Genomic DNA, 12,076 nt, shown 5'->3' on the forward strand with positions numbered 1-12,076 from the left:
GATCGAGTCGTCCGTGCAACACTTCTGTCACACCGTGCTTCACTTTATTCCTATGGGTGATGTCAAGCGACTTTAACGCTTCCGCACAGCATTCCGGGAAGGCAGCGCTGCATTTAAACCGATTTGAACGCAGAAATGACAAGAAGCGTCACAACATCACGCTTCACTCGCGTTGCAAAAGTGGATCTCCACGGTCACTGCTGTCAGGACTTCACGAAATCAACAGTTACCAAAGAAGTGTGTTTTTGATGGAGCGGTGACGATAAAGGTTTGCGGTCTTGCTTTGGAAACAGGCGGTGAGTAAAACTGCTTCAAATGTCTGTGTTGTTGGCTATCGTCGCGTAAGTAGACATCAGTAAACAACACGATCGTGTATAACGTTAGTTAATTTATCAATGGAGCATGCGATCTATGGTGTGTTTTTTGTAAAACCACCCAAACATAAACCTAGCGTTCTCACAAAGAGTGCTTCGTCATTCATATGTGCTAATGTTACTCCATTGTTGTTCTATGTATAACGTTACACTAGTCTGACGTGCAAAACCGGTTTGCTTGCTACTGCTAAGGTTTAGTCGCATACAATAGTCCATAAACCGAATCATGTCATCATAAACTGCGAGTAAACAAGCGCAAATGTTGACAGGCCACTAAATACAGTACATACCACACAGACGGACGTCCTGCTGTTGTTGCTCCTCCTGTTCAATTTATTTCTGCCTCCGAATGATTGTGGATCATAATATGTATTAGTTGAATCTGGGTAGCGTTTTCTTCTCCACGTTTGAGGACGTCACCGATTTGTGCGCTCGTCATTCTTTAGCTCCACCGACACGATACGCCTCCAGCCACTCGTTTTATTTTCGGAAAGACTCGGTAGAGCCTATCTTTCTTTTATAAATATAATAAAACTAAAGACTTTTCGGAGATATGAAGGATGCAATACTACTCTATAGGTACTCAAGATTGATATGAGATTGACTGAAACTGAGTGTTTCAACCCCCCTTTAACACTACTTTGTGGGATTATTAAGTGGTGATACTTTTTGTGATTTGTGTTGCATTTGTAAAGTTTAGTGGTTGTCAGTTGTTAACCCATTTTGATGAATATAATGTAAATGACTCAAATGTTTATTAATCTTATTAAACACAACCAGCGTTCATGCAAGCAGAACAATAAAATTGCTTAGTAACTTAGTACGTAAAGCAAACGAAAACAAACCTCACAGAGTTTGCCTTCCTTTCAAGCTGTAATACAAGCACTCACACACTCCCAGTTCTTTGATATAGTAATTAGCATTTTGGCTATGAGTCTAATAGATTTAAAGCCGCAAGCTTTGACTGAGTGTGTGTGCATGTGAATATCTTTGTCTGCAGAGCTGGATTTGAATAGAAAATCCTCATTTTACCATGCTTCAGTTAACAGATCCTCAAATCCTGTCTCTTACTGTAATCTCTCTCTCTCACACTCACTCTCTCCGTTTCTCAGTTCTGTCTATTTTCTTTTCTAACCCCCTTTTTTTATCAAGCAGTAACGTGCAGCACACAAGTGTCTGTTCCATGGGTCTCTAACCATTTAAAAAAAAAAATTAAGGTGTCTGAGAGCTACTCATGTTATACAATAATAAAATTTCTTAAATAATAACTCTCAAATTAACAACAATCCAAAAAATGATATACACCTGAAAGAGTTTTTTTGAATGCACATTAGTTAATTTTCCATCTACATATTAAAAGTTAATTACAGATTAAAATAAACATTTTGTCAAAATGACAGAAAGGCTGAATGAAAACGTTAATCCTCTCTCTGGCAGGTGGCTCTTATGGAACAGCAGAAATTGCAATGCTATCTCATGACCTATTTGTACGAGGTGGCTAATTTTGTCTTTACTGCAGTGATGGGTAGGTTTTCGGGGTGGGGTTTGGGGTAGGTCATTCATATGAAATCATACGAATTGATTAACTCCTCAATGGATGCAGCCTACTGGTAGATTGCGGGCGACGTGTTGGAGAAGTACTGTATGTTGTGAAAAAATGAGAGCATCTCGTATCATCTCAGTTTCTCTCTCTGTTTTTCTCTCCTAGACTGGTTCTCTCATCAGTGTCCGATTACTTTGCGGCCATGTTCACCAGTGATGTCCGAGAGGCAAAGCAAGAGGAGGTCAAAATGGAGGGTGTGGACCCAGATGCATTATGGGTCTTAGTACAGTATGCTTACACAGGTATGTATTTATCTGGAAGAGATGTTTGGTTGGATATACACATGCACACATACTAAGGATGCACATTAAAATGTTGGCTGATACAGATAAGTAATTTTTTTTTATTATAATGGCTTATTTTGAGTCTATTTTTGTTTATATGCAAGTACTTTCAATTATAATGTTGTAACGTTTTGCCTTTTAAAGTCTAAGAGATTCATTGTGAAATCTTTTAAAGATTGTATTTAACAGTTATTAAAATATGAATGCTTTATTTGTATACATTTTGAGTTAAAATATTAATCTCGGTTTTTCTTTCTTCCAGGGCGTTTGGAGTTGAGAGAAGACACTATAGAGAGTTTGTTGTCGGCTTCCTGTCTTTTGCAGCTGTCTGCGGTGGTTCAAGCCTGCTGCAGTTATCTAATGAAACAACTCCATCCCTCCAACTGTCTGGGCATTCGCTCATTTGCAGATGCCCAGGGCTGCCTGGACCTCCATAAGGTGGCACACAACTACACCATGGTAAGCACACCCACATTGAGAATAGTTGCACACTCACTTAATTAGTGCAAAAGATATGCTGGCAAAGTCAAACAGAGTTTCTACTCCTGGAAAAGGAATAGCGGGTTTTTATCTTCAATTAACACCCCTCTCTCTCAGCCTCATTTTTCTTCTTTTATCACCTTTCTTTAATCCTTCTTTGTTTGTCCTCCTCCCAACCAAGCGGATACTGAAGGATTTATCATCCGCAGTTCAAACCAGATCAGAGTCAAAACTTGGAAGTGAATTAAAGGACACTATATGAACAGCATATGATATACTTAAAGTTAAAGACGCTGTGTATGTTTTGTTTGTCCTTCAGCGTTCTGCATTGCATCTATGTGGGTGGCTGCCTTAGTGAGTGTATGTATTTGAATCCATCTATAGGCATCTGTGTCCATCTGGCAGTCTGTGCCTGTTTCTGTGGGTTTATAAGTGGGCAATTGAGCCCATTTTAACAGGCGTAGAAGCACTGGTGCCGAAAAAGTTCCCTGAACGAGGCGAGTGTGTTTAATTGGACATGCTACTGTTCCTCTTCGCACATTTTCCGCTCAGCGTTTGATGTTCCACTGCTCCTGAGGGAAACTCATTCAAGAAAATATAACCCATAATAGCCCGCCCATAGTTCACAACAGGGGGGGTTGTCATGGAGACTGTGCTGAAAACTTGCTTTCCATTTTCCATCAGTGCCTCTGTTTCCTATCTGAGTTTCCTTCTCTTGTTTTTATTTCATCCCCCCATTCACCCAACAATGCAATGATGTCCAGTTCTCTTGGGTCTCTTGCAATGATGTCCATGTTGGGTTGCAGGTTTGCAGGGAAAAGCAGGGGAATCAGTGCTTAAATGCAAATTCTAAAATGCTAATAACATTATAATTATGACTTGTTAATGTAGCAAAATAAATATTATTATCAGCTTTTAAAAGGGAAGATAATACACTTGAAAAATCTGGGTCCTTAAGCAAAACCAGTTGATAACTACTAGTCTATGCAGTGTATTTACTAGTAACATATTACATGTACGAAATACAGTCATATTAAGTTGCTAAAAACATCAATAATAGTTTGTATTTAATGTGGTCGTTATTAACAATAAACATCTATTTTAATTTAATGTTCTTCATAACTTTGAGATTTTTTGTTTTGATAAAAAGAAAGGAAAACTGCATTTATAGCAGCTTGTAACATTATAAATGCTAGTACTCCATCTTTGCTGGACAAAAGTAATAATATATAAATATTATGTTTATATACTCACCTAAAGAATTATTAGGAACACCTGTTCAATTTGTCATTAATGCAATTATCTAATCAACCAATCACATGGCAGTTGCTTCAATGCATTTATGGGTGTGGTCCTGGTCAAGACAATCTCCTGAACTCCAAACTGAAGGTCAGAATGGGAAAGAAAGGTGATTTAAGCAATTTTGAGTATGGCATGGTTGTTGGTGCCAGACGGGCCGGTCTGAGTATTTCACAATCTGCTTAGTTACTGGGATTTTCACGCACAACCATTTCTAGGGTTTACAAAGAATGGTGTGAAAAGGGAAAAGCATCCAGTATGCAGCAGTCCTGTGGGCAAAAATGCCTTGTTGATGCTAGAGGTCAGAGGAGAATGGACCGACTGATTCAAGCTGATAGAAGAGCAACTTTGACTGAAATAACCACTCGTTACAACCGAGGTATACAGCAAAGCATTTGTGAAACCACAACATGCACAACCTTGAGGCGGATGGGCTACAACAGCAGAAGACCCCACCGGGTACCACTCCTCACCACTACAAATAAGAAAAAGAGGCTACAATTTGCACAAGCTCACCAAAATTGGACAGTAGAAGACTGGAAAAATGTTGCCTGGTCTGAGGAGTCTCAATTTCTGTTGAGTCATTCTGACAGTGAGAGACCATACAGATGGTAGAGTCAGAATTTGGCGTAAACAGAATGAGAACATGGATCCATCATGCCTTGTTACCCCTGTGCAGGCTGGTGGTGGTGTAATGGTGTGGGGGATATTTTCTTGGCACGCTTTAGGCCCTTTAGTGCCAATTGGGCATCGTTTAAATGCCATGGCCTAACTGAGCATTTTTTCTGACCATGTCCATCCCTTTATGACCACCATGTACCCATCCTCTGATGGCTACTTCCACCAGGATAATGAACGGGAGCTTCGTGCCCTAGATGTGCATCCCACAAATCTCCATCAACTGCAAGATGCTATCCTATCAATATGGGCCAACATTTCCAAAGAATACTTTCAGCACCTTGTTGAATCAATACCACGTATAATTAAGGCAGTTCTGAAGGAAAAATGGGGTCAAACACAGTATTAATAATAATAATAATAATGATAATAATAATAATAGATTTTATTTATACTGCACTTTTCATTCCATAGTGCAACAATGGGAAAAATAACAAAAGGTGTTTTCTAATAATTCTTATATATATATATATATATATATATATATATATATATATATATATATATATATATATATATATATATATATATATATATATATATATATATATATATAATGTGTGTGTGTATATAATATATCTATCAGGCATTACATCATGACCAGTTAAGTTAATAATTTATTATCTCATCATCACAGCACTTGTTAGTGGGTGGGATATATTAGGCAGCAAGAGAACATTTTGTCCTCAAAGTTGATGGGTTAAAAAAAAAAAAAATGGGAAAGTGTAAGAATTTGAGTGTGTTGAGTTTGACAAGGGCAAATTTGTGATGGCCAGATAACTGGGTCAGAGCATCTCCAAAACTGTAGCTCTTGTGGGGTGTTCCCAGTCTGCAGTGGTCAGTATCTATCAAAAATGGTGCAAGGAAGGAACAGTGGTGAACCGCTGACAGGGTCATGGGCGGCCAAGTCTCATTGATGCACGTAGGGAGCGAAGGATGGCCTGTGTGGTCTGATCAAAGAGATGTGCTACTGTAGATCAAATTGCTCAGGAAGTTAATGCTGGATCATAGAGAGATGTCAGAATACACAGTGCAACACAGTGTGTTGTGTATAGGGCTGCATAGCTGCAGCTGTCCACGGCTGAAAGCACCAACAGTGGGTACGTGAGCATCAGAACTGGACCACAGAGCAATGGAAGAAGGTGGCCTGGTCTGATGAATCACATTTTCTTTTAGATAGATGGCTGTGTGTGTCGCTTACCTGGGGAACACGTCACCATGATGTACTATGGGAAAAAGGCAAGCCGGTGGAGGCAGTGTGATGCTTTGGGCAATGTTTGGCTGGGAATCCTTACCTGAGGTCCTGCCATCTATGTGGATGTTACTTTGACACATACCACTACCTAAACATTGTTTTGGACCATGTACACCCTTTCATTGAAATTCCTTGGGGGCTGTGGCCTATTTCAGCAGGATAATGCGCCCTGCCACAAACAACGATTTTGAGGTGTTGATTTGCCCTCCAAATTTCATTGGAGTATCTGAAGGATCTGCTGAAAAAACAAGTCCAATCCATGGAGGCCCCACCTCGCAACTTACAGGATTTAAAAGATCTGCTGCTAACATCTTAGTGCCAGCTACCACAGCACACCTTCAGGGTTCTAGTGGAGTCCATGCCTCAACAGGTCAGGGCTATTTTGGCAGCAAAAGGGGGACCGACACAATATTAGGAAAGTGATTTCTCACTGTTAAGTGGTCTCTTAATTTTTTTCATAACTTTATATTTAACATGCTACTGATCCACCATTAAAATTTGTATTTCAATTGATTTTCTTGGTAGATGTCATCTGTCAAATCGACAGAATTACAGGAGAGTGCTCATTCACTTTGTGTTTTGTATGTTGCTATGCTGAAAGGCCCTTGCACGCACGCACGCACGCACGCACGCACGCACGCACGCACGCACACACACACACACACACACACACACACACACACACACTTCTGATTAGCTCCTGATTAGTGATAATGGCACTAGTTTAGATGTTTGCATGTGTGGAGTTGAATCTAATCAAATTTAATCTGGAGTGAGGCTCAAATCAGATTATTTTATTGTCTTGTGTTTTGAGCATAAGGTATGTCATTAGTTATTAATATAGTTCTGATTCATGACTCTCATGGGTTTCTCCTGAACACACACACACACACACACACACACACACACACACACACACACACACACACACACACACACACACACACACACACACACACACACACACACACACACACACACACACACACACACACACACACACACACACACACACACACACACACACACACACACGTCTGGTTCACTATCTTTGTGGGGACTCTCAATAGGCCTAATGGTTTTAATACCGTACAAACTGTACATTCTATACCCCTACACTGCCCCGCCTCTAAACCTACCCATCACAGGAAACATTCTGCATTTTTACATTTTCAAAAAAACATCATCCTGTATGATTTATAGGCCTTTTGAAAAGTGAGGACCGCTTGCTGGTCCCCACAATGGAGGTAATCTCAGGTTTTACTCTCCTTAAGGGGACATTTGGTCCCCACAATGTAATATAAACAAGGACGCACACGCACACGCACAGGCACACGCACACACACGCGCACACACACACACACACGCGCACACACACACACACGCGCACACACACACACGCGCACACACACACACACACACACACACACACACACACACACACACACACACACACACACACACACACACACACACACACACACACACACACACACACACACACACACACACACACTCTGATGCCCTTCTCTGTGATGACCACATCCTTGTACCATCAACCAACCCAGATAATTTCTCTCTCCCTAGGAGCACTTCATGGAGGTCATGAGGCATCAAGAGTTTCTGCTCTTGCCTGCAGGTGAGGTAGAGAAGCTTTTAGCTTCTGATGACATGAACGTTCCAGAAGAGGAAACCGTGGTAACAGCCCTGCTCAGCTGGGTACGTCATGAAGCATCCACCCGTCAATCACAGCTTCCTGCTCTTCTCGCTCACATCCGCCTACCCCTGCTTAAACCACAGGTCAGTCAACCATCCATCCATCCATCCATCCATCCATCCATCCATCCATCCATCCATCCATCCATCCATCCATCCATCCATCCATCCATCCATCCATCCTTCAATCTTTTATTCTGCTATGCTGTTACTTAATCAGTCAGCTTGATCAGTATACCCATACAACCACATCAGAAAATCATTAATCTGGATTAATTATTTTATCAGCCAATCGGTTAATTGAGTTATCAGTCAGTAAGTAGGTCAGTCACAGTGATTAATGCTTGCATGCTTCTTGATGTCTTGCAGTAAAATGCTAAACAGCCTTTGAGCTTTGTCAAAAGCTCTTTTTAAGGAAGTCAGCCCACTTTGTAGCCATCATATTGGTATCATCCCACCTAAATGGCTCTGATAATTGAAAAACTTTACTTACAATTCATGTTGAGCATTACATATAGAGAATTTACTCACCACGCTAATTTTACTGTACAGCAATAAGTCCAGAAATACTAAATACTCTTTTATTGTTAAATCATGTTAGAAAAGACCCTACAAACATTAGAAACACATCAAGTAATGTTGAAATTGTCACATTTTACTATAAGGTTCACAAAAATGCATAATAAATACTTCATCAAAGATAAATCATGTAATAAATCATGTCAGGAACATAGAAACATCCAAAACACATTGGGGTGAAGGAAGTCTGGTTTCACGTTGGTGTCACATGAACCCCTGCAGTACACACATAGTCTGCTCTGGTCCCGAGACAAAATAGCACAGAGCGGATCATACGATCAAGTCGGCACATTCCAGAAAACGTATAGAACCCTTTTGAATTTTGCACAGAACGCTGTATTTTAAAGCGATATGTAAGAGATTAGGAGGAAATGTCTCGGTTATGTATTCAACCTTGTTCCCTGAAGGAGGGAACTGAGACTTACGTCGGACGTCGCTGACAAATTGGGATCACTTCTGGGAGTGTATACAGAATGGGCCAATGGCCATTGGCGTGCAAGATTTGCATCTCACGCTCCGCCCGGCAGCGCGGGTATCAACAAGGAAGTGGATGCAGCGCACATTTGTTTTTAACTGAGGAGCCGAACTAGTGACACGGCCATGGAGTGATGGTATAGTAATCATGGCGATGGGACATACTGGGGTGCGCTTACAATACTGGGCCTGGGGTCAGATGCTCCGCCACATCTGACATTCTCCTTGAGCTCCCGGAGAAGCTCTGGGTCAGGTCTACCCTCCTGCATGTCTATGAGTGCCTGGGCCTGGTGCACCTGGAGCAACGCCATGTCATGCAAGGCGGACGCAGCCTGTCCACAGGCGCCTGTTAAATTGAATGTTAACCTGCAGGCCTTGGATGGGTGACGTGGAATACCATGCCAGGAGTACACAGTTGCATTGCGACTGCCCGACTGGGTCAGTTTCTGGCAGAAGAAGTTGCCATCCATGACATATTGAGCTCTTCATGCACTTTCATGAAGATAGGCACTGGAGTGGGGCATTGAGAACCAGCATGGGCTGCCCCGAGAAACCAGACGTCCAACCTAGAATGCTCGGGACAACGTGGAGGGTTCCACACAAGCCCAAACTTTTCGGTGGCCTGGGCAAGCGCAGCCGTCAACGCTGGGTCCGTCTTAGGCAATGCCACTTTCCCAAAAGGGAGGCAACACAGCAGAGTCTTAATCCCCAGATGACTAAAGCTCCCCCTCCGATGAAGCGATCGTCATGCTGTCATCTGCTGTAGTCCCCAAAAGACACCACTGGATGCCCAAGGGAGGGGCCAGCACGCTCTTTCGGTAACTTAACTGGCTGCAATGCTTCAGAGGGATTAGGGGCCCACGGAGTTTGCCTCGGCAGGGTAGCCCTAACTGTGATCCTCAGGTCACCCTGGCTATTCGCCGAAGTAGCTCTATTCTGCTGTCCAGTAGGGATAGCTCTAGTTCGCCTTCCCGAGAGTAGAAGTCTTGACCTCAACCCCGAAATAGTCATGTTCTTGAAGGGGGTACATGAACTATCCACAAACGCTGCCTCAGTGTGCTGAATGCCCAGACAACAATTGTGACCGTCATCTAGTGCCAGTGTCTTAAAAAAGTGGTGTCTTAAAAAAGACGCAGTGTCTTTAAGGGGGAAAAGCTCTTTTAAAATGCTAACGCTCTTTTTTTTTTAATTTTAAAACGCTCTTTTAAGAAGCACACAGGGAGATGGCCGCAGCAACAACACAGGGGATAGTGCAGCCTGTGTTTTGCACTCACTTTACTGGAATGCCCAACCAAACCAACAGCAGTTATAACAGCAGTTTTTTGCTCTAAGTGAGCTTGCGGTCTCACTGCAGTGCTTTCTCGCCAACACTTAGAACTTCTCCTCTCTCGTTCTGTTTTTTCTCTCCAAAACTGGAACTCTTTTAAAACATTTTAGCATCACACATCATACAAGTGAATGATATGTGCGCTGCATCCGCTTCCTTATTTATACATGTGCTGCGAGGCGGAGTGTGATATGCAAATCTTGTATGCCATTGGCCTGTTCTGTATACACTCAAAGCTGATAGGGGCTCCCAGAAGTATTTCCAATACTATATATAAACTAAACTCTACTATATATAAACTAAACTCTACTATATATAAACTAAACTCTACTATATATAAACTTGTCTATTTTAAAAAGGTTTAATAATGCTGTGTGTTGAAAAAATTATGACCACTTAACATGGATTTCTCAATGTTTAGTGGTCTCTTTTTTTTTCCAGAGCTGTACCTGTATTCCATTATGAATTCCATTCTTATCCATTTTGGATTGTGTTTGTGTAAAAGAAAGCTTTTGTAGCTAGAATCCTTTGTTTTTGTGTTCGCGTAGAAGAGCATTGTTATTTGGCCTGTACAGTATCTCTGGTCTTTGTGTGTGTGTGTGTGTGTTTGTGTGTTTGTGTGTTTGTGTTTGTGTGTGTGTGTGTGTGTGTGTGTGTGTGAAGGTCATTGCTGTTCTGCTGGGCTTTGTGGTTGTGTACTCTCAATGATGAGATGCTTTTGGAGCCTGCAGAGTGTGATAAGGAGGATGTTAGTGTGTCTCTTTTTCTTTTATCACATTCTTCACTTCATACACATACACTCACTGAAAAGTTTGTTGTTGCCTTCTACATCCTAAGATTCCATACAACTCCACATCGATCTGTTTTAAAACAAGCTATCTAAATTGTCCTTTTTAAATTGCAGGGCTGTGACAACATATAATTGTTGATTATTTAACTTGATGTTATAATCATCATTATTCATTGTGATTTATAAAAATAAGAGCAGAAAACTGTGTTCCTGAATTACTTTATTGCTTTTTATATATTGCTGTAAATCAAGACAATTGTTAACTATTTTATATATATATATATATATATATATATATATATATATATATATATATATATATATATATATATATATATATATATATATATATATATATATATATATATATATATATATATATTACATTGCGATTATAATAGCAGAGTTGCAGTTTTGTCGCATAGCTATATTTTTTAAATTAAACTACAAATTTGAATCCAAATAATTTGCCAATGATTTTCACTTTGGTTGTAAAGCTGTTAGAAGTAAAACATAAAAGCCCTACTGTAGCTCAAACTACATGGCACTAGCAACACCAAGGTCATGGGTTCAATTTCCAGGGAAGGCATAAACTGATAAAAATGTATACCTTGAATGCAATATAAGTCATTTCAGATAATAGCGTCTGCCAAATTCATAAATGTAAAATAAAACACATCTACGAATTAGACCACTTACAACTTGTGCATTAGCACTGGTTGTCTTTAAAAAAATGTGATGCCAAAGGAATAGACAGTTTTCACAATTTGTAATCTTGGTTATTGTGCATACTGCAGTGTTTTAATATAATTGTCATAAACTCAGTCTGTGGGCACAGGACAGGACATTATATTCAAATGGATACACAGTTTTATTGAGCTTCTTTCTCGTCGGAACTCAAAGCTTTGCACTTTTATCATTTTAATGCATGATGAACCCCACTGAACTCCTTCTTTCCACTCTTTCTCTCCTTCTACCTTTCTATTCCCCCCTCTCTAAGGTGAAAAAAAGAAAAATATTTAAATAATTCCAGATGAGTCTTCTCCCACTCGTGGCTGGCTGAGCAGAGTTTGTACAGTTCCATCTAAATGTAAATTGCAGGTTGTTCTGTGCTTTCCAGTGAAGGGAACAAAAGCATTTCTAAGCCACCGTCCAAACTCCAGAATATTAATTTCTCTTCAACACATATCCTCAGTATTCACGTTCAGTGGAGATGA

The 12,076-nt window shown here is 40.6% G+C and overlaps 1 protein-coding gene across 3 annotated transcripts in view; it reads left to right on the top strand.

Moving 5' to 3' along the window:
• klhl5 (kelch-like family member 5) overlaps nt 1-12,076 on the top strand; it is a 94,654-nt gene that overhangs the window by 54,034 nt on the left and 28,544 nt on the right. For all 3 annotated transcript variants that reach the window (XM_067441863.1, XM_067441862.1, XM_067441861.1), the window contains 3 exons: nt 2,083-2,219; nt 2,524-2,720; nt 7,561-7,773. In XM_067441863.1, the coding sequence (XP_067297964.1) occupies nt 2,083-2,219; nt 2,524-2,720; nt 7,561-7,773 (547 nt within the window). The remainder of the gene's footprint in view (nt 1-2,082; nt 2,220-2,523; nt 2,721-7,560; nt 7,774-12,076) is intronic.

This window comes from Pseudorasbora parva, chromosome 4 (genome assembly GCF_024679245.1).
Source record: "Pseudorasbora parva isolate DD20220531a chromosome 4, ASM2467924v1, whole genome shotgun sequence".
Lineage (NCBI taxonomy): Eukaryota > Metazoa > Chordata > Actinopteri > Cypriniformes > Gobionidae > Pseudorasbora > Pseudorasbora parva.